This window comes from Catharus ustulatus, chromosome Z (genome assembly GCF_009819885.2).
Source record: "Catharus ustulatus isolate bCatUst1 chromosome Z, bCatUst1.pri.v2, whole genome shotgun sequence".
Classification (NCBI taxonomy): Eukaryota; Metazoa; Chordata; class Aves; order Passeriformes; family Turdidae; genus Catharus; species Catharus ustulatus.
In genome coordinates, this window is record NC_046262.2 from 24,499,821 (window position 1) to 24,523,410 (window position 23,590).

At 36.9% G+C, this 23,590-nt stretch overlaps 1 protein-coding gene across 1 annotated transcript in view; it reads right to left on the reverse strand.

The window, feature by feature from the left end:
• Positions 1 to 23,590, reverse strand: part of SV2C (synaptic vesicle glycoprotein 2C) — a 123,200-nt gene that overhangs the window by 61,302 nt on the left and 38,308 nt on the right. The window contains exon 3 of the mRNA XM_033085228.2: positions 7,473 to 7,653. Within this exon, the coding sequence (XP_032941119.1) occupies positions 7,473 to 7,653 (181 nt within the window). The remainder of the gene's footprint in view (positions 1 to 7,472; positions 7,654 to 23,590) is intronic.

The window sequence follows — 23,590 nt, forward strand, 5'->3', positions numbered from 1 at the left end:
TGAGTGATGGATTGGGCAGTATCAGCTTGATGGTTGACCTCAGTTACTTTGAAAATCTTTTCCAACCTAAATAATTCTATGATTCTATAATTTTAATTTTGATCTTTTTTTCTGCCATGCAGGCTCTCTTTATTTACCCCTGTCTAGTCTTTTTCTCCCTTCTGTATAATCCTCTCCTCATAAGAATGCTGTCTTCTCCTCTTGGGGAAGGCAAGAGAAGATTTAGGGAAAACCACTTTTCTCTGAGGTTTAGATTCATCAACTTTTACTCACATCTGAAGCTGCAACCTGAATCAAAGTTATTTGTGAAGCTCAGACCTTGCCAACTACTTTTTTGGCTTCACTGAGAAGCATATATCCCTTTTGGCACAGCCTACCAGCTTTGAAGCCAGTCACCTGCAGAGCTATTCATTAGCTCACAGTGCAAAAACACTGATAACCCTGGGTAGGACACAGCAGAATGCTGAAGATGAATCAGAGGCAGAAGATTACAACCTTTTGAGAGTGAGAAAACACAAGGTGCTTTGTGAAAAAGAAGTGGAACAAGTGAAAATGAAGAGGTAAAAGATAAATATAACATGATACTAAATACTGATGACATAAAATTATAAAAGCTGAATGTTGGTCTAGACATGAGGCTCCTGAAGTGTATAGGCTTGTGTCAGCCAATCATCTTGTCCTGCTTCCACATGGTCTACCTCTCTGTTGGAACATTTTTGCAGTTGTTATGTGTATAGAATGCTTGCGTACCCTTCATGTCATAGTCTCTAAGGGGTGGATATACAATTCTAAGTGTTTCTTGCCACTAGACACAATATGCAAAACTGCTGGTGAAAGTCACCATGTGTGGACTTACACAGGCAACCCCTCAAAACTGCAAGTTACATTCACGTTTTTGGATTTTTTTAAACTTTTGATTCCCCATGAAAATGTGAAGAATTTGAGAAAATAACTGAACCACAAGTCTTGTTCTACCATAGTGGCATCAGCACTCTGAGGTAGATCTGAATAATTAGAAGGAGTATTGCAGGAAGGTTTAGAGATTGTCAAAGGAAGGATGAAGGTAAACCTCAGATTTAATGAAGTATAATCTAAAGCAGTCTGGAAAGGGAATGTTATGTTAATACATCTTGAGAAAGGCCTTTATTCACAAGGGATAACAGGCAGGGGAAAAGCTTCCCAATAGTTTTTAGTTGTATCAATTAACATTTAACCTGTATTTCATAATATTTCTGTGGGACTGGAGAAGAAATTTGACCAAATTGGCAGTTCTGGCCAATTGAAAGAAATCTTTACAATCTGGAAACACTGGGTGTTTTCAAAATAGGACACATTTATTTGGCATTTTTTATTTTGCTCAGAAGAAAGAATAATTTTCTACCAGGAGCAAATATATGACGTTGTCTTAAAAATTTCTATATTGTAGTTTACCTCAGGATATTTATTTCAGCTAGTTTTCACTGTATGAACGCTTTCATTTCTTTTAGAAGAAATATTTGGGTGAGATAAGAATTATTTTTTCCCCCAAATTGTATACAGTAATTTCAAGATTATAAGCCACACCATTTTGACTAAAATTTTGGTCCGAACCCAAAGTGCGGCTTATAATCAGGTGCGGCTTATATATGGACAAAGAACAAAAAGTTGCTGTTTTAGTTTGGAGGACAGGTGTCTGCTGAGAAAGGCAGGAACTTCTCTTTGAAATGGAGAATGTAAACCCCCTCCCTCCAAATTATTATAATTTGGAAATCAGGGGGCTCTCAGGCAAAAATATGGAAATTAGGAATAACAGTTCTTTTCTAGGGAAATCAAAATAGAAATACAGTACTACAAAGAAACAAACTCCAAACCCTGACAACCTGACACCTCGTCAGGCAGGGTGTTGGTAGCAGTCCCATTAAATGGTGGCTGCATCCTCCTGCACTGACAGATGTGATTTAGTTGGAGCAGTGCTCCTGTAGAAGGTGCAGTTTCCCTCTGGAGGTCCAGTGGTGATGTGGAGAAATCCAGTTTTCCACTGGAGTCCAGTGGAGAAAGGGGCTACCTTAGTGTCCCAAAACCTCTGTTTTTATCTTGGTAAGAAATGTTGGGCTCTTCCCTCTGGCTGGAGCAACTTTCAATGGGATGAAGTAATTTTATCAGTCACACGGTGGGACTCAATGGGCCATTAGCAGAAAATGACTGGCTGGTAGAAGGATGGGGTGTGAAAAGAAAGAACAATGCCTTGCCTGTTTTCAATGGATGGCCCATTAGCAGATTATCTGCCATTGAGATAAGGATCACTGTCCCCACCATCAACAGATGGTGATAGAATAGATACCTTTTATCACACTCTGTATTGTAACATGCGGCTTATAATCAGGTGCGCCTTATATATGGACAAAAAAACAAAAAGTTGCTGAAACCCAGAAGTGCGGCTTATACTCAGTGCAGCTTATAATCGTGAAATTACTGTAATCTCTGCATAACTCAAAGCAACGAAAATGAAATTTACTGGGATAAAACAAATCTGTACTGCAGTTTTAACCACTTTATTATAAATTTAGTTATTGCACTTAAAAAAATTGAACCTAAAATTATAAGTATTAAAAATATTAAATTAATAGCTTAGATTAATGTTTCTTAGAAATTGGGTGAAATTATGTAGCTGAGAATAATATTTCACAGTAGTGAAACAGTAGTGGTAGTGTTGAACAGACAGCAGGTCCAGCCTCACTCAAGCTAACAGCTCTGTATCTGTATTCCTTTGACATTTTCAGACAGATACAATGAGGTGCTTTTTGGTGATAAATATTTGCACTTTCCCCCAATGGCTAAGGATGAATACAACTCACAGTTTCTTTTCTATATGTTTTCATGTTGTAGGAAACTATGTCTAAAGCCCTCCTAGACCTTTATCAGGCTTTTGGATTCAATTTCCATTTGGGTTTTGATTTTCAACTGATCAATGGAAGAATCACAATTTTGATATTATGTTGTGGAAAAGGAAAGTATTTTGCAGACTTTCCAACATTACTTCATTCTTTTGTCTAGCTTAAGTTTACCCTTCAGAATTTCTTATGTCTCAGTACTCTTTATGTACTCATATCTTGATATTGTTTATACTGGTTTGCATTCAAAATCTCTATTTTTGCCTGCAAAAATGTTACTAGTCTTAGGTTTGTCTTGGTTTACAATACAGGGTATGATAAAAGGTATCTATTCTATCACCATCTGTTGAGACCAGGTGGGGGCAGTGATCCTTATCTCAACAGCAGATATTCTGCTAATGGGCCATCCATTGAAACCAGGCAGGGCATTGTTCTTTATCTTTTCACAACCCATCCTTCCTCCAGCCAGTCATTTTCTGCTAATGGCCCATTGAGTCCCACTGTGTGACTGATAAAATTACTGCATCCCATTGGAAGTTGCTCCAGCCAGAGGGAAGAGCCCAACATTTCTTGCCAAGATAAAACCAGAGGTTTTGGGACACTAAAGGAGCCCCTTTCTCCACTGGACTCCAGAGGAAAACCGGATTTCTCCACATCACCACCTCCGCAGGGAAACTGCACCTTCTACAGAACCACTGCTTTAACTGAATCACATCTGTCACTGCAAAAGGATTGCAGCCATCATTTAATCGGACTGCTACCAACACCCTGCCTGACAGGGTGTCAGGCTGTACTCTGACTTTGTCAGGGTTTGGGGTTTGTTCCTTTGTAGTACTGTATTTCTATTTTAATTTCCCTAGGAATGAAATATTATTGCTAATTCCCACATCTTTGCGTGAGAGCCGCTTGATTTCAAAATTATAATAATTTAGAGAGAGGGGGTTTACATTCTCCATTTCAAAGAGAGGCTCCTGCCTTTCTCAGCAGACACCTGTCCTCCAAATTAGGACAAGGTTTTTTTCAGATTTAAAAATAGGTGGGAGGGAAGTATTTCAAGGCGTATTTTTTCCTCTGACCATTTTACTTCTATAAACACATTTTCACTGCAAGTGAGTATGAGAAGAATATGTTTTATTGTAGGTTTTTAAGAAATAAAATCTTTTATCATATACTGGTTCTATCTTTTGCAGAATCACAGAATAACTGGGTTGGAAGACAACTCCAAGACCATCTAGTCCAACCCATGCCCTAACACCTCAACTACACCATAGCACCAAGTGCCAGTCGTGCTTCTTGACCTTTTTTTTATTATCTAGAAGATAACATAGCAGTTTAAACTCTATATACCTAATGATATTATATAGTTTGGGTACTTCTTCATGTTTCCGTGATCTTTAGTTCAAAAAAATTATCCAGATAAGTCTCTGCCCCTTCAGAAAACTCCTACTCCTCTCCGTCTGACTAACTATCCTATTTTGCCTTTAAAACATACAATTAAGTTCTTTCCTTAAAATTATTCTAAATGCATGGTTGGACTCTTTGAATTTCACAAAATTACTGGAAAAAAGCATCCTCCCTTGAAAACAGAAGTATAGTGGAATGTCATCAAGAAGGCTAGGGAAAATGTGTACCTCTTCCCCAAGGAGACAGGAGACTTGGTTACCTGCATATGGAGAAGGCTGAGGCCCTCAATTTTTTTTTCCTTTAGTCTTCATTGCAAAGAGCTCCACTCATACCAGCTGCAGAAAGCAAGGCATGGGAGCTGGAAGAATGACCCACTGTAGGAGAAGATCAGGCTAGAGAACATCTAAGTAGCCTGCAGGTGCACAGGCTGATGGGACCTGGTCAGATACATCAGTGGGTCCTGAAGGAATTGGAATACAAACTTCCTAACCCACTATCCTTCATATCTGAGAAATTGTGACAATTTGGGGAAGTGCCCATTGACTGGAAAAGGGGAAGCACACATCAAGATGAGTTTTTCCTCATCTTGAGGGTCTGAGAAACAGATTCTTCTCTAGAAACCTCATGGCTTTCACACTGCTGCCCTGATACCATCTGAAGGGGATTATTCAGGGAAAAAAGCAGTCTTTAGAGAAAACAGTAAATATGAGCCAGCCATGAACCTCCCTCTGCAGTAATTGCTATGAGGAATGACTCTGCAGTTTTTGCTGTCTTTTTTGTTGTTTGATTGGTTTGGGTTTTTTTTTGTTTTGGACAGTCCATTCAAAATATAGTACATGGTGACAAATTATCTATTGATCTATTCACGTAGCTCTCAAAGATGAGGTAGAGAACTTTGAACAGAGTGGGAAAAGTACAGGATACCAATATGAAGGGCCTGCTCCTTCAAGGACCAATAATCACAAGCCAATTGCACATGAGAACATTACTCCAATCGAGGACATACATGTATCACAAGGAAAGCTACAGGTACTGATTCTTACTATAAAAGCTCCTGGACAGGTGAGAAGGAAATGGTGCAGGCAAGTTTATCATGAGGCATAATGAATACATATTTTGCTGTACATCCCAAAAGGGACAATTTAGGTTAAAGTCAAATCTGTCTGCCAAAAAACAAACCTTTGTAGTATAAGGGTCCAGACCTGCTCCAGTGAATTGGACAGGCTAAGCAGAAACACACCAAGCTTCCCAACTTTGCCAGGATCACAGAAGAGTAAAAGTGTCATGAACATCATCCGTAGTACAGTAATTTCACGAATACAAGCCGCAGCAATTTGACAAAAATTTTGGTGGAAACCCGAAGTGCGGCTAATACTCGGGGGCAGCTAATATGTGAATAATTTTCTGACATTTACAACCCCAGATGTGCCAGCCAGGGCGCCGAGCCAAGCACCTGCCAGTAAAAGCCGGCATTTCGCGATTGTTACAAAGTGTTACTCTGTTGCCCTGGCTCCCTGCAGGCAGCACAGGGGGCGGGGAGAGAGGCAGGAGACCTCTTTCCTCCTCTGCCGCAGCCCGGGGGAGAGACGGGGGGGCCCCGTGCCACCATTGCTGCGGCTCGGGGAGGAGGGGGGGGGGGCTCTGCCCCCGCCCTCCGCCACTGTGGCAGGAGCAGGGGGTGCTCCGTGCCCGGCCGGCGCCGTGGTGTGAGCAGGGCCGGGGCGAGCGAACCCAGAGGCGGCGGCCAGCCCCGAGCGGCACCACCGAGCTGGGCCACCTGGCCCCATCAGCAGCCCCTAGCGGGCCGAGCCTGCACAGCCTTAATTGAGCCAGTAAACCCCCCGCCATGCCGCGGTTCTATTACTATTTGGCAACTTTCTTGCGCACGGGTCCTCGCTGCGAACGACAGAGTGGCTTATACTCAGGTGCGGCTTATTTATGGACAAAGAACGAAATATTTGCCAACACCCAGAGATGCGGCTTATACTCAGTGTGGCTTGTATTCGTGAATTTACTGTATATCTCCATGGAGTAAGAAGACATAGCTCCTGGAACTGCTGGTGATTTATGATACAGGATTTTTAAAATTTTGTTTTTCTATGGGATGTGGGGTTTTTAGGAATTAGAATATTGCCATTTCCCCCTGTTGTTCTTATAAAGTAACATCTGACAATCTGGTGACAGACTAAGGGGATTCTTCTAGCTAGAGGACTCCTCACATTTTTCTATCTCCTCTTGTCCTGTCTTTCCTCTTCCTAAATCAGTTTAAAACTAATGAGTGCTATGGTAATTTCTTTTTTGGTTCTCATGTTGAGCCCTAGCCTCAATCAGACCAGTTCAAAGGATTTCTTGAAACACAAATATCACACAATTGCACTGCTGAACCATGGCTATGAACAATAAGGGAAAAAAATCACTAAAGTAGTGGAATCCATGTGCGTGACTTTACAACACAGCTGCTGTGCTCTCACCAGATCCTGTCTATAGCATACTAAAGACTGATAGTGGTCTGAATTGGAACTGTAATTAGGAGTCTTAAGCAATGACCAGAAATGGTAAACTAAGCAGTCTGCAGAACACAATTCTTGTTTATTCAAGGGTGTAGTAGAGGCTTTCTCGTAGTAATTTACTTATGTATCTCCATCTCTGCTCATAAAAGTTTAGGTTTATAAATTAAATCACTCAGGAGATATTTAAATGAAAAGTAAAGAAAACACAGGTCCATAAACACTATTTTGTCAGACAGAACAATAATATTTTGCACAGTTTAGGACACAGTTTTAAATTTTACTATCTTGATGCAATGGTATTATAAACAATATTGTGCACACAAGAACATTAGAAACTTTACAAATATTACCAAAAATCTTAGCATACACTCGTGAGGAGAGTTTTATTTTGCTGGCTGAACAAGGTACAGCACATGAAGAAGTTGAGGCATAAAGCAAGTTGATCAAGTTCACAAAACAAATCCTTTGCAATATAAGAACAAACTCAATCTCACAGTTTTCAGTCTGTTTTTGCCCTAGAATTATTCTTCCCCTTCAGGCTGTTATTTAGGGATGTAGTAGCTACCTTTCTTAATTCACTCACTGCTGACACAGACTGTATTTCTACACTAAATAATGCGCTTTTACAAACAGAGAAGTTCTATTAACGCACAGAATTGTGAAAATGAGCAAAACCAGAGGAGCTTACCCAAATCCAGACAACAAGCGACAGAAGAGGAAGAAGCCATAGCCCTGGACAAAGGATGAAAGGAAGGCAAAGAATCCATTGACAGACATGCATATCAGGAGTGATTGTCTCCTTCCCACCTTGTCTGCCAAGCCTCCCCAGAAGAACGCCCCCACCATCATCCCAAGGTACACTATGCTACCTGTAATACACAAAAATACAAAAAAGAGATGTTTTGTGAGCTACATAATTAACCACAATTGATCATACCAAAACCAGTTAACCTTCTGTATTTTCAAAAAGAATAGTACACAGATTATTTTATTCTTTCTCAATGAATATAAATATTATGCACAGTTTTGCAAATGTATCTAGAGAGAACAGATTTCCTACTGTCTTTGTCATCTGTTACTAGACACACTTAATATAAATATTAAACTGAAGCTTAATATAAATATTGAACAAGGTGCCTCTAGCTAAAACAATAAGCAAGCAGGCAAATAAGTCTGAATAGGAGGAGAAAATGCCACTATTTCCTCAGAATTAAAATGACTTCAGGTTAAATATTACAAAAAATTGTTACTGCCCCTACAGATACAATTTGTCTGAACATGTCTAGAATCCTATATGAAGAGTCCTGCAGGGGATTAAACACTGGGATCACTGGGAGTAATATGTGCTAAATCTAAAGAAAGCTGATTATAAAACTAATACTTTCCACCCGAGATCTACAGAATCAAAGATGTCCATCTTGACTGGTTTTTTTCTCCCTCTTACTTCAGTGTATTTCTCTATTTAAAAAGGCAATGTCCTTTCAGAGCAAAAGCACTGTAATGTTCTTGACTTGTTATTTTGGGGTTTTTTTTTGTTGTGATATCCCCTCCCAATAATTTTGAACAGATACATCACAGTTTAGCTACATTTTTTAAAATGACATAGCAAAAAATAATAATGGGGTGATATCTTAGAAACTGTGTTTTTCGCATGTACTTTCTCGCAGAAAGAGAAGTTGAAATATTTAACATTTTGACTGTTCACATCTTAGCACACCATACATAATTTCCTTTCCAAACACCCTGTGGAACATTTGACAAAGATGTACAACACATGGAGCAGACTGTCAGAAGGAAAAAGTAATTCCCAAGTTTTGGACAGAACCACTAATATTGTATTTTGTTTGATACATGGAATTCTTTTTCCATCTAATTTCTTATTGAACTTCTCACATTAGGTTTTATATATCCTGCACATTGCTACCATCTCCTACATCTTCTTCAGAGAAGGAATTAATTACAAAGCTTCTAGAAGTAATTAAAATACTAGGAATCCTTGTTATGTATCTCTTTTTGATTAGTCTCAAGATTGGACAAATTCTCCAGTATTTTTGCTGGACTTTATTTGTTGTGAAATTCTGGCCTCCAAAAGAATGATCTCTGCCCTGCAGAAGGTAGTTGGATGGTAAAGGAAGCTGAATAAAACCCATTTAAATGCCTGGTCTTGGTTAAATGCATGTCAGTGAGGAGTTTACTCATAAGTATTTCCATACTTGGAATTAAAGATGGTAACATGTGAAGTGCTGACATCTACAGGGTCTTATACACTCTAAATTGTATTGTACAAGTAGTTTCCACTGCTGTTTCCTTATGAAACATAATTTAAAATAAGGTATTTTTAAAATACAATACAGGTTGTGCTAAATGACTATTAAGAAGATTGTAGAATCAGAATCATAAAGTGGTTCGGGTTGGAAGGGACCTTAAAGACCACCTGAAATTCCAATCCCCTGCCATGAGTAGGGGCATCTTCCACTCAATCAGATTTCTCAGAGCTGCATCTAATCTCAGGCCAAGATAACAGATGCAATGCTGCTCATTGCAGAAGAATTGCTAAAGCAACAAACTCCATAACAACAACAGTCAAACGTCTTCTAAAAATAACTTTTGTCAACAGATATTTTGTAGATCTTGCTGGGTTCTTAGACTTTCACCAAAGAGTTCCGATGATAATGTGGGTAAATCCAGAATTTGAAGAATTACTAAGACATCTTTGTTTACTTTCTTTAGCCTAGGAAGCACAGAGGCATTACAAAATTCTTTTTCGGTTTAGAGGTGTTTAGAAGCAGACATTTATCGGATAGCTTTCTCATTCTGATCAGAAATTTTATTCCACTAGTTGAGATTTTCCTGTAAATGCACACAGCTAATGTATTTTCTGGTCCTAAAGAGACCAAGATTGGTGGTAACTTAGCATATTCATTCAGTTGTTTTAAAATCTCTCCTGTGGTCAAGGTTATTGTACCCTGCTGCAGGTGGGTCGCTGCTCATAAGCAGTTTAGAAACTCCATCCAAAAGATCTCCTGCTTGCTTGTCAACAGCAGTGGAAAGAGTGTAACAAAGATAGTCAAATAGCTGCACTGCCAGCAGACAGATTTTTCAAAAAAGAAAAAAATAGTTAATTTCTATTCTTACAGTATAATTCATTACATTCTTTTCTGTATAAGAATTATCGGGCTTTCCCAGTCAACAATCTAATACAAGAAATAGAGAAGGCAAATTAAATAGCCTTTTATTTCTTTATCAACATAACTTTGAAGAAATTCTATGCAAATAATCCTAATTTAACCAATTTATATTTCTTGTGATATACAAAAATATCAAAACACTTTGAACAATGAAAGAAAAATGTTCCCAAGAGTTTCAAAACATTAACCTTTCTTTCAGATGACAAATCCTTTGGTCATTGTACTGTGTTTTGGACTCTTATACTGATGTAATTCTCCTAAAGAGCATTCAAAAGACGCTGCTAAAAATAATATTCTCATCCTGTCAATAAACTGCTATAAATAAGCTGCTCTCTGAGCTGCAGTGTCATCTTATTTTTTCCCATTATATTAACTTCCAATTTTTTCCTAATAGCCTTGTAGTCTTTGTACAAACCTTTTCCTTAATCAAATACCTGTAACCCTTCCATCCTGAACCTACTGCAGCTACCAAAAATACATGTTTTGGTGCATTTTCCTGTCTTGCTTCTATTTTGTATTTTCTGTCTCTTTTTATTGTAAGGGAATCATAGAAGTATAGAATGGTTTGGGTTGGAAGGGACCTTAAAGACCATCAATTTCCAACCACCCAGCCATGGGCAGGGACGCTCCTTACTTGACCAGATTTTTAGACTCCCATGCAACCTAGCCTTGAAAACTTCCAGGAATAGTGCATTCTCAGCTTCTCTCTACAGTCTGTTCCAGTGCCTGACTCCCTTCATAACAAAGAACTTCTTCCTTATCTAATCTAAGTGCTGGATCCTGAACATTCTCCAGATTCTGGGCGTCTCTTGTTGGTACTGGCATCAAAATGTTAGGAGTGGGATAGATTGGAGTTCTCCTCCCTGTAAATTTTAGTTTAAACCCTTGCTGCATCATGTTACTCTCAACTTCAAAATTTTTCCTTAAGATGATTTTACTCTGCATTAATATTCACAGTAAGTCATAAAAGTGACTTACAGCAAAGGAGAACTTTATGTAAAACAGCTGAATAACCACCCATAAAGTGCAAGTAACCAATGAGGTAAGATGATAATTTTATTGTCATCAGATTATCATGAGCATTTACTTTCCAAACTTTGTAGCTCTTGTTAATTATGTTATGCCACTGGTCAGAACATAAATCTTTTGTGGATAATTCTAAATTTCTACATCTTTCATAATGCACACATTATATTTTGCATAAATTCATATATGTAAAAATTAAATACCATGTTGTTGGTCAAACCTTGTACCCTTTTCTCATTGCCTTTAAAGACTGATCACTAAAAGAATACTTGTATGGGTGTACATATATGCATACAGATGACAACCTAGCATGTGGTGCTGAGGGTGATACATCCCTTTTGAACAGCTACTACCAATCACAAGACTGGGTGCTTTTCTTTTTCTTTTTGGTACAGCACACTCATACCTGTAATGAAATCATTTAATACAGTGGAAGGAACACACTGGTTTGACATCCAGTCTGATCTCGGAACATATTTTAAAATATTTTAAAATTTATAGGTATTAAAGATGTATTCTAATGATATCTGTATCATATTTTGTGGGATTTTCTCTACAAGGGAACATGTAATCTAAAACTCTGTCAATTTATGAAACACACTGAGAAGAGGCAGATGGCAACTGAAAACAAATATGCTAAAATAAATAATCTCTTTTATTGTTCTTTTGACAAGTTTTAACAAACCTGTATTTTTGTTCCACAGCAATAATCTTACATAATTAGATGATTTTCAACCACTGCACAAATGCACATAATACACACTTACATCCTCTTCAGACAAGGGAACTTGAGTCTGGAATTGTTTTACACTGTGTATACACTTTGGCTACCATGTGGCTAGATATTTTTTAAATGGATGTTCACATAGTTTATTTCAGACTGCTGGAAAGAGTTTAGCCTTACAAACCAGCTGACCAAGAACTCCCTCAGTATCCAAATGCTAGTTATGGACAATTTAAACTATGATGTAACACTACATGCATAACCAGTCACTTCAGTTAAGTAGTGTTTTACTCCTTGAGCTGTCGTAACTTCGTTCATGATATCTGTTGTAATTCATAGCCTGGTATCTGAATGATAGACAAAACCTCCCGAGAAATCTGTTACAGTAATTTCACGATTATAAGCCGCACCAATTATAAGCCGCACTTCTGGGTTTCAGCAACTTTTCGTTCTTTGTCCATATATAAGCCGCACCTGATTATAAGCCGCGGGTTACAATACAGAGTGTGATAAAAGGTATCTATTCTATCACCATCTGTTGAGACCAGGTGGGGGCAGTGATCCTTATCTCAACAGCAGATATTCTGCTAATGGGCCATCCATTGAAACCAGGCAGGGCATTGTTCTTTATCTTTTCACAACCCATCCTTCCTCCAGCCAGTCATTTTCTGCTAATGGCCCATTGAGTCCCACTGTGTGACTGATAAAATTACTGCATCCCATTGGAAGTTGCTCCAGCCAGAGGGAAGAGCCCAACATTTCTTACCAAGATAAAAACAGAGGTTTTGGGACACTAAAGGAGCCCCTTTCTCCACTGGACTCCAGTGGAAAACCGGGTTTCTCCACATCACCAATGGACCTCCGGAGGGAAACTGCACCTTCTGCAGGAGCACTGCTCCAACTGAACCACATCTATCACTGTGGGAGGATGCAGCCACCATTTAATCAAACTGCTACTAACACCCTGCCTGACGGGGTGTCAGGTTGTACTCTGACTCTGTCAGGGTTTGGAGTTTGTTTCTTTGTAGTACTGTATTTCTATTTTAATTTCCCTAGAAAAGAACTGTTATTCCTAATTCCCATATCTTTGCCTGAAAGCCCCTTGATTTCAAAATTATAATAATTTGGAGGGAGGGGGTTTACATTCTCCATTTCAAAGAGAGGCTCCTGCCTTTCTCAGCAGACACCTGTCTTCCAAACTAAAACAGCAACTTTATTCTTTGTTCATATATAAGCTGCACCTGATTATAAGCCGCACTTTTGTTTCGGACCAAAATTTTAGTCAAAATGGTGCAGCTTATAATAGTGAAATTACTGTATATTTAATCAGGAAAAAATACAGCAATGGAAGGAAAGTCAGACTTCATTGCAAGAGAGAGACTCAGACGCTATGGGACCCCCTGATTAGCTTTTTGCATTAACACACCTATTATAAATCAGTTATAAAACTAGCATGAAGTTGTTTTTTTTCCTGTTATGTTGTTTAGGTAATTTGTCTGAATGAGGAATGTATTTTATACAGTCAGAAAAAAAGCAATTCTAGGAGCAATATTAAAATACTATTTATATTTTGGAAAAAGCAATTATAAATGTGGTGCTAAGGCAGTTCCATATGAAACAAAAAAGATTTAATAAGATTTATAATGTAATTGGTGTTTTACTTACTTGTACTAGGATCTTCCCATATGCTATTTTTTAGAATATAATAACCCATAGTGAAGTACTTCAACGTCTACACGTAGCTTAATGAATATAAGAATAATCAGATTTAGCTTTGTTTCAACCCTGATAATACAGTATATTTGGAATTTAAGGATGATAATCTGTATTTAATTAGACCTGTATTTAATTAGAATCTTTTAATAGTTTCTTTGATAGAAAAAATTTTGAAAAATAGTAGCAACTCATGCAGCAACTGTTGAACATTACCTCTAATTAAGTGTTTGCAATGGGAGGTAATTAAGGCAAGCACCCATTAAGACAACAAATATAAGAAAGCTGTAATAACTCCTGGACTGACAAAAGAACTCTCATTTTCTACAGCCCTGTCCTTGGATGTCTAAAACCTACGTAATCAGTATACTCAATCTTCACTTTTTATTTTTAATATTATGCCATTCATCCCCTCAGCTGTACCATGGTTGCAATACTATACACAAAGAATTGCCACAAACTAATATTTCTCTGTAATGATTATTTGTTCTTTTCTCTAAATGGTTCTTGCAGTGGTGAAATAACAAGCTCTATATACATAGAATGTTACGATTTTAATGTGTGGATTTAAGTGGTTTAAGTAAAAAAATGTTCAGCTATCTGAAAAAGCTGGTAGGGACTGTTTTTTCCAACAAACATGAGTTAGACACCATATTAACTAAGTCTAAACTTTTGCATGAGTCATTGCAAGTTCAAGACTTCTCAAGCCTTGGATTTCCTACATCTAAATGCTAGCTGTTTCTCACAGTAATCATTTTGTGTCTTAACTTCAGATGTTAAATGACTTGTCTTACCTAATAATATGCAATGCATGCAAATCCCCAAAATGCCACAGCATATCAGGCTCTTTCTGTATTACTGCTTTTCAGACTAATCCACTCCTCCTGCCTTCCCTTATAAGACAATTGCAGAAAAGCTTCAATATGAAATGTCATGTTCTTTAGTGTAGATGCTTAATTACACACCTGTTTTGATGCTGTTTGCTCTTTGGCTTATAATACATTAACCAACAATCAAGCTTCACTCGTATTATTAGAATTATTTTTAGAAATCAGGGTAATAGGGTTTATCTGTTCAAATACATAAAAATATAAAACTATTTTAAAATGAATGCTGAAGCTCGCCATTCTCAATATGGAAGTTTTTACAGCACCTATCACGCTGCAATGATTCTTGGGCCTTCAAGAAGGAAACTTGCAGCTGAACTGCATGCTAAACTCTGTGCTTTGCTCTATAATAGTAATAATTCCAAAGTGGCAAACAGTTGCATGACGGACTATTTTTCTTTCGCGCATTTTTTAGCTGCTTAGGTCACAACACGTTCTGAAAGTGTTTCACAGGCAGTAAAAAAAAGCTCAACTTTATCTCCAAAATAACTAAAGAAAGATATAAACTCAAAAAAAGGAAAAGAGTAAATTCCAGTGAGACCCCTGGAAAAAGAAAATACAACCTCATCTCTTCTTAAATTCATTGAGAGATACAGAAACACTAGTCTTTTTGTGAAGGCAAAAAACCTACAAAAATATTGTTTCAACCCAAAACAAATTTTAAAAATTATTTATTTATTTCTGAAATTCTGTTTCTTTAGTATTTGCATAAGAAAGCAATTCAGGGAAATTCTCTGATGTACAAGCTAGAGAAAATACATCTCATACAATTGATAGCTCACTGCAATCAATTTAAAACAATAAAAGAAATAGCCCCTCTGCTCCATCAGTAGGAAAAAAATCCCAAACAACCTAAACAAACAAAAAAATACCAAAACAAAACACCAAACCCAAGCACCACTTGCGAATATGCCTACAAACATCAGATGACATTCAGTCAAAACAACCCAGTAATTCCATACAAATAAAAATCAAATTAACTCTATCCAGTGTTCACACAAAATGATCCTATTCTCAAACAATACTGATGAGCTGCAACAGAGGATCTCAACCATGAAAATCAACAAAATGAAACTTAAAGCAAAAATGAGAAAAAGCAAAATCATATTCAGCTGATCAGCATAGACAAGAAAAGAGCAAGTAACTCAATTCTTCATGCAAACCTCTTTAGGATCTTTGAGATAATGAAAAAAAACCATTTTCATCAGCACAAACAATTTAAAAATACACATTTGTAATTCAATGACAGACATAAATATAATTTGGCGAATGATTTAGTAAAAGACAAATTGTTGTGAGGTAGCCTAGTAATATAGTGCTAAAGAGAAGTTTCACAAATACAGAACAAAATAAACAGCCTAAAAAAGTACAAAATATTAAATGGAAATTAAAAAGAATGCAAAACTGGAGGTTTCTTCCATATTTTTTTCCATTTCAAGGGAATCAAGTCCAAATTTTCCAGACAACTTAATTTGAAAAGGGAAACAGTTATACAAGTCAATATGGAGCCTCCAATATTGTTGAAAAACAACTGAAATTAAGTGGATAGGACTTCTGGCATACTTACAAAGCAAAAAGATTGTAATGCAAGACAAAATTTGACAATACATAATTTTATGTCAGCAAAACTTTGAACTGACAAATAGCTACAATTTATTTGTCTCAAATTAACATTGAGACTTAAGTAAAAGTCACCTGATGTCGTAGCTACCCAAAATGATCAGATTGCTCTTCCAAAGTTCAAAAGGTCAAAGATGAGGCAATTAATTTTTTTCTTGGAAGAAAAGGTGATGTCAGAACTATTTTATCCTCTCCAATGCATAAAGAAAACAAAATAAAACAAAAACAGAAACAGCAACTCCCAAAAAACAAACAAGCAGATGAACAACAAAAAACCCCAAACAAACAACAAAAAAACCCCAAACCAAACAACAACAACCAACCCAACAAAATCCAAAATACAAGGCACAAAAAACCACTTCATTTTTTTCCCAGGAACACAGCTTGCATGTCTCAGGAATCTACTCCAATATGGATCCATCCTGAGCAAAATCACAAAGATGAAAAGTCATTGCTAAAAATGTTTGATCAAAACTCTTCTCATCCTCTAACAGAAATGTCGTGAAAATCAATGAACCCGCAACAATCATTCACAAGAATTTAATTCAGTGGTTAATAATTAATCATAATATTAATTATAATATTAATTAATATTAATAATATTAATAATATTAATTTTTTCATCTAGCATCCTCATAGTATATTTATATACCTAATATGCTTAATTTTGTTTCATTTTCTGTACCTCAGTTGTGAGATTAACAACCTGCAGTGCTCGTGGCATAAGGTTCAATTTAATTCAATCGTGAAGCACGTGAAGCATTTTTTGCTGCAAAATTTCCCCTCCTTGGGCTAACGAGAGTAGTTTTATTTTAAATGTTTAGTGCAGACCAAGGTGATACAGCTCTAGACCTTCACATTATCAGTTCATTTTGAAAAACATCATATTTTCTTGCTCTACATTTCTGTGACATTCACCTCACGGTAGATCTAAAATTTACACCAGGAGGTATGCTGATACTGTTTTGTTTTTTTTTTAACTAATGAAATAATACTCACTTTTGGAGTATTATTTCATTAGTAATACACATTCTTGTGTACTCAGATATTATTTTAATTGAATCACTATAATGATAAAAGGAGTAACTGCTTCTGCTTATCCTCAAATCCAAATTAGATAAATTAATAAATTAATAGAAGAAGATCAGGAGCTGTAGAGATTGTGACAGGTAATAGATTACTTGCTAGGGTGAGGAATTTTCTTCACAGCTGCATTTTCTGATAAGGTAGCAGTACATTGTCATCATCACTTCTACTTTTAAAATGCTATCATGCCAATAACTTCAGTCTTTTTCAAGACTACTATCTCCTACCAGATGTTAACATAAATTTTTTTTATTCCTTAACAGATTTATAAGAATAAAAATTTGATCAGAGTTATTCCATTTCTTCACTGGAATAATTTATAAACTGGATACTTACAGTCACTATTTCAGCATACAGCAGCACGCTGCTCTTTCATACAGATATTACTTAGCTTGATAAATCAACAATACCTTATTTTAAAATAAAAGACTAAAGCACTATTTCCTTGCTACTTCCAACACAAATAGTCAAACAGCATTTGAATTTAACACCATGGAGCAGTAAAAACCAACCAATACATGGTATTTTTCTTCCCATATAAACAATATTTTACAAGATGGTAGCTACGAATATGCAATATATAGAGCACAGACATTAACATAAACTCAGGTAGTCTCAGGTGATGACATGAAGCTGCTGACAGATTCCCTAGGTGCTGTCATTGAACATACTATTTTCACATTATCTTTTCCTTTGATCCAACAACTCCCTCTGGCACTAGCAAGAAAATCCTAACAGACAAGCTTTGGATAAAACACGCCTAGTTAAGCTGTCCTAACCCTCCTAATTACTGTTTTATCCCACTGCAACTGTGGAGGTTCCTCTAGATTTTTCTGCTCTCAGATTTAGATGCTAAATTCAATGCACTCTTTGTCCATCTCTGAACTGACCCTGTCATGGTAGAAATTGGTGTGACTTTGCAATTTGAAATGCACTTCCATGGCAGTCTTGAGAATCAGAATTATTATAAATGCTGCATATGCTTGAACAGTGCATAGCGGTAGGCAATGAGCTAGGATTAATTAAATTTCAAAGCCAAAAGATATATTTCACTAAAGCCTTAAATTGCCCGTGCAGTCATCTACATTAATCATCTCATTTCATATCAAAACTGTTCATTTTGGCTACGTGTTTTATTGCCTGAATATTAATTTCTTATTCAACTAGTCCTGCTTCTGACCCTAAACAGAACATAATCCATGAATGTCACTAACTTTTAATTAGTGTTGAATTAAAACAAAAATTCCAAAGCATAAAAACCAACATTAATAACACATGCATCCAAGACAGTAAATCAAAATATGTGATACTAAGAACTAATTAACAAAACTACAATCTTAGTTCAATCTTAGTTCAATATTTAAGCTAACCATTGTTTATTTCTCCAGTCTTGAATCAACCATTAAATCTCTTTTCTGTAACTATATCCCAGCGCAGAAGTAGCTTCTTTCCTCATAAATGGAGAAAACACCTTCTTTTTACTTTGTTTCATCCATAGGGTGGCTGTTACCATCATTTTTCCAATGAACTGGAAGGGTGGGGAAAGAAAAATTAAACTCAAAAAACCCCCACCCAAAACTAAATTAAAGAAAAAAACCCTAAAATATAACCAGCCATTTTGCTTTCAGAAATAGACATTGAATGAGGTTGAAACAGACATTGAATGAGGTTGAACTTGTTCAGAAACAGGTTACCAAAATTAATAAGGGTCTGAAAAATTAAGAGTCTAAAACACACATTTCCCAGTGTCTGACAAGATGCCTGTTCTACCTCACCTAGCACAGAACTGCATGAGAGTGAAAACAATCTTCCATGCCATGTCTTCTTTCTGCTTTCTAATTTAGAGTCAATGAAACAGATTAAATAATCCAGTGTCAGAATTAAGAATAATGGATCAGAATTATCTTCTGTGTGCTGCCGATTCACCTGCAGGTGCTGGTGAAGCTAAACAGGCTTTTAAATTATGTATTTACCATAGTACTGGGAGGCACTGTTATGTCTAAATGGAACTTTTTTAGAAGAGTGTATCTATCAGTTTATAATAGCCATTTAACACGACTTGCTAGTGGCAACTTCAGAACCAACCTTGAAAATTGCCCTGAATTCTAATGGATTAGGAAAACACTTGTTCTCTGTGAAAATGAGCAGGTCTGACAAACACCAGACAAAAGCAATATGCAGCACAATAGAGTCACATATCACATGGGTTATATTCATCCATATTTGCTCAAATTGATATAAGATGCTCCACTTCTCACTAGTATAAAGGAAATAATTTCAGTCCAGATAGACTGGTATGAAGAAATTTGCAAATAGCCGCCTTTGCCTGTAACTGAAAATGAAGAGCTTTTTAACACTATGGACGTAAAGCCAGTTTCACTTTACACCATTTTCTTAATATTTACACTTTATAGTATTCTCCCAATTTTCTACAATCTGCTCAAAAAGCTATAAAAAACCACCTTTCTGCCTGTTAAACAGGTTTTTGAAAACACTTTGTCCATTACATGTTTATCCTGAGTAAAATTCACTTGTTAAGCAAGAATAACTCAATATATGTAATGTGTCATCAAAACTGCTTGGCTTTTTCTCCTCTAGATGGAACGGGCTGGTAGATGCTGTGTAAACATGTCATGGGTTTAGTAGCACCAAAGAGCAACATTTTCCAGTTAGCAGTATGGAAGTGCCCATCTAGCAGTGTGAGTAGTAAGTAAAGTAGATCTGAGTGTACAATCTGAGATAAAAAATAAATATGTACAGAACTTCCCTAAATTACTTTTAGTTCTGCTCACGTAATAAACCTGTGAGTAACTCCTCCCAGACTCCTGTGGCCTGTTAGTAGCATGTGAAACTACAAAATCTTACATTTATATTCTTCCCTTATATCAAGACTTCTCTTTCTGTATAATGCTGACAAAGCACTGAAAAAGGAATAAGACTAAATAGAAAAAAGATACTTTATGTCAGTAAATCACAGTATCCTGGACAGACTTTACCATTATAGCTATTGCTGAAAAAGCATTTCCATGAGGGGAAGATTTTAAAAAAACATACATGTCATATTCATGTATCTGTTTTAGCAGTGACTCTGTATTATTCCTTCATGTAAGTATTTATTGTATAATATTGTATAGAAATATTATATATTGTATAGTAATTGTATAGCACCACTTTGGTTCTGCATCAGCTATGAAAGTAGTGATATTCCATACATTTGAAACAATCATAAACTGGTAGTCCAAACAAGTGAAACAAGCGTGTAGAGTGAGAATTGATGCACCTATCACTAGGAAACAATTACATCTGCAGTAAAATGTAGCCAGAGCAGATTTTTTATATTATTTTTATTCCATATTTTTCAGCACTGACACTCCCTTAAACAAGCCAAAGGTCTGGAACAAGAAGCTGTTTCAAATGGTTGCTATAATAACAGACATTTTATAATAGCATTCAATTTTCTTTCAATTCTTCAACATACTGATAGTGTAAGATAAAAAGACAAGTCAACCTTCGGCAGGCTCAAAAATCTTTGACTGATTAAATTCAAGGATTAAATGCACAGGAAGATATTTACTCAGCTGTGACGACCAAGACATTAAATAATGTTTGGCCCATGTCTTAAGGAAGTTCATTAACACTTTCTCCAAGAAAATATTTCTTCTTCTTGACAAGGAACTCATACAACCTCTGTTTCATTTCATAGCTTAGCATTTGATGCAAGATGCGAAATTCAAAGCTACACAAAAAATGTGAAAGCTTGCAGATTATACTAAACTCTGCTGCAGAATTAACCAAACAGAGACTTGGAAGAGAATACATGATCATATTTCAAATGTTCAGTTTGGCTAAAAAATTCTATTTAACACATTGATTTAAGAAGTGATGTATTGTCAACCAGGGATCCCATGGTAGTTGAGAGAGGGAGGAAATAGTGTAGGCAACAGCCAAATTAAATTTGTGAAATCAACATGGCCCACAGGCTTTTCCTTTGGGAAGCATTTCCTTCTTTTGGCCACTTTTGTATGATTATAAATTTGTATGACATAAATGGTAAAATTACTGATCTGTGATGGAATAGGGAGAGCCAGAAAATAACCTGTCATGAGCAAAAAAAGCAGTCCAAAGATTTTGCATTTTAGACAAACTCAATCTCTGAGACAGATTTGAAGAAAACTATAAGCAATAATTATTTAACTTTAACTTTCTATGCACATAAATGGTACAAAAGGCTAGAGAGTAGCACCTTGGAAAGGGATATGAAAGACGAATGTGGGTCAGCAGTACCCTGGCAGCCAGGAGAGCGCCCTGTGTCCTGGAGGGCAGCAGGGACAGCATCACCTGCCAGGCAAGGGAGGGGATGGTCCTGCTGTGCTCTGAGCTGGGCAACCTCACCTCGAGCGCTGGGGGTAGGTCTGGGTGCCACAATTAAAAAAAAAAATTTAAAAAGGACAAAAAACAATTAGAAAGTCTCCAATGAAGATGATACGGAGTATTGAGGGGAAACCTTATGAGAAGTGGCTGAGGTCACTTGGCCTGTTCAGCCTGAAGGAGTCAGAGGGAAGACCTCATTGCAGTCTACATCTTCCTCTCCAGGGGAAGCAGAGGAGCAGGCACTGATCTCTCTGGCGACAAGTGAAACGACCTGAGGATGAAGCTGTGCCAGGGGAGGTTCAGGTTAGATACCAGGAAACGCTCCTCCCTCAGAGGGTGGTTGGGGACTGCAAGAGGCCCCCTAAAATAGTGGTCACACCAGCACCCAGACAGAGTTCAAGAGGTGTTTGGACAATGCTGTCAGGCTCTCAGTCTCTCAGGTGTGATTTTTGGGGCTGTCCTGAGCAGGATGATGGGTTGGACTTAATGACCCTTATGGGTCCTTGCAGTAAAGCTGCATGCAGAAACAACCTGAAAGAGGAAAAACAATTGAAATGGGTCTGCCCACCCTCTTAATACTGGCTTCAGAAAGGTGGTTTGGGAACAAACAAACATTTGGGAACATACTCAGAAAAGGAGGGCAGCTATGACCCACCTCAGACAGTAGCTTACAGTGGGAGCCTGCACCAGCACAGAGGACTGAGTACACTGCCTTCCATTAATAGTTCAAATCAGTGCTCCCATCTCCTGTCCCGTGACAGTCCATGATGTTTCATGTGATACAGGTTTAGTCCAGGTCAAAATCATATTGCATATTCCATCCACTGTCCCCTTTTTCCCTCCAGAAAACAAAACCAGACATAACCACTGTTTTAACACGTCCATATATTGTAACAGCTTAGAAATTACAAAGATCTGTCTCTTGATTTTTCTCTCTCAAAAAACTGTGCTTGGAAAGCAAGTGGAAAAACCACTGCAGTAGGAGGACTGTAATAATGTCATTTGCAAGGGAGCTGAACTGTACCAAAGATGAACAGAATGTACGATGGCATTTGTATTTCTGGCATCTCCTTCTGAAGGAGTAAGACATTAATCCTTGTTCTGGAATATTTGGAATGCATTTCAATGACTGCAGCTCTATTTCTAAATATTTCTATTTCTGCTAAAGATTTATTGCTACTATTAACTGAAAGTGCAACAGACTCTCATTATTATTTCAGTGAGATTCTTCACAAGCAAATGTCTGATATGGCTCCAGTAAGAACTCTTTATCTAGATGCTTTTATTGTGAATATATACCAGATCATATATAAGTACCAAAATTTTGATATCTGTCCTCTCTTGAATCAAATTTATACCTTGGCCAAGTGTCCACATAAAAAAAACTAGATATTAATCTCTTTCCCTATCCCTGAAATATAAAATAATCTTACAAAAACCTTCAACATGGTTTCCATAATGAAAAAACCTCAGGATTTTCCTATGGAATTTTCAAGTGTCTAAGAGTACATTTTCTAGGTCAACATAACAGGGAAAAAATAGAGTAACAGATCCTGGGTTTCCTTTATTTTATGTCACTTGTGGTGTATTGTGTCATATCAAATGCAGTACCCTACTAATAACTGGAATATAACCAGAAGACACTCACCTTCTCCCATCATATTTTATGCAGCAACATGCAATAAATCTCATTCATCTCTAATAACCTATGCCAATATTTAAGAAAAAAGACAACAATGTTATACACAGGTAACTACTTACAGTAGCAGCAGGCATTGTACTCACTGTGGTGTAAGGACAGTTTTGTGATAATCTATTAAAATTCAAACCTCTTAACCAGTAAATAATCCCACTAGGCATTTAGATGCATAAATATTTTAAAAATACTCCTTTCAAATTCAGGTTGTGCAACCCTTTATTCACCAACATTTTTGTCACAGGCTTCCAGGTTTCTGCCAGATCTCAGAAGAACAAATAATTCAAGCTATATGATTTTGCCTAAACTAAACACTAGTCCATGTTTGAAACAGCAAGCCTATGTACAATACATAATTTCCAACCCTCTTTTCCCTTCAAAGTTTACTGAAGTGTAACAGCTGCAGCATGTGTTTTAGTCATGGATAAGTGGAAGTATCATATATTTGCAGACAACTAATCAGAAAAATTTTGGTTTGGAGGGACTTTTAAAGAG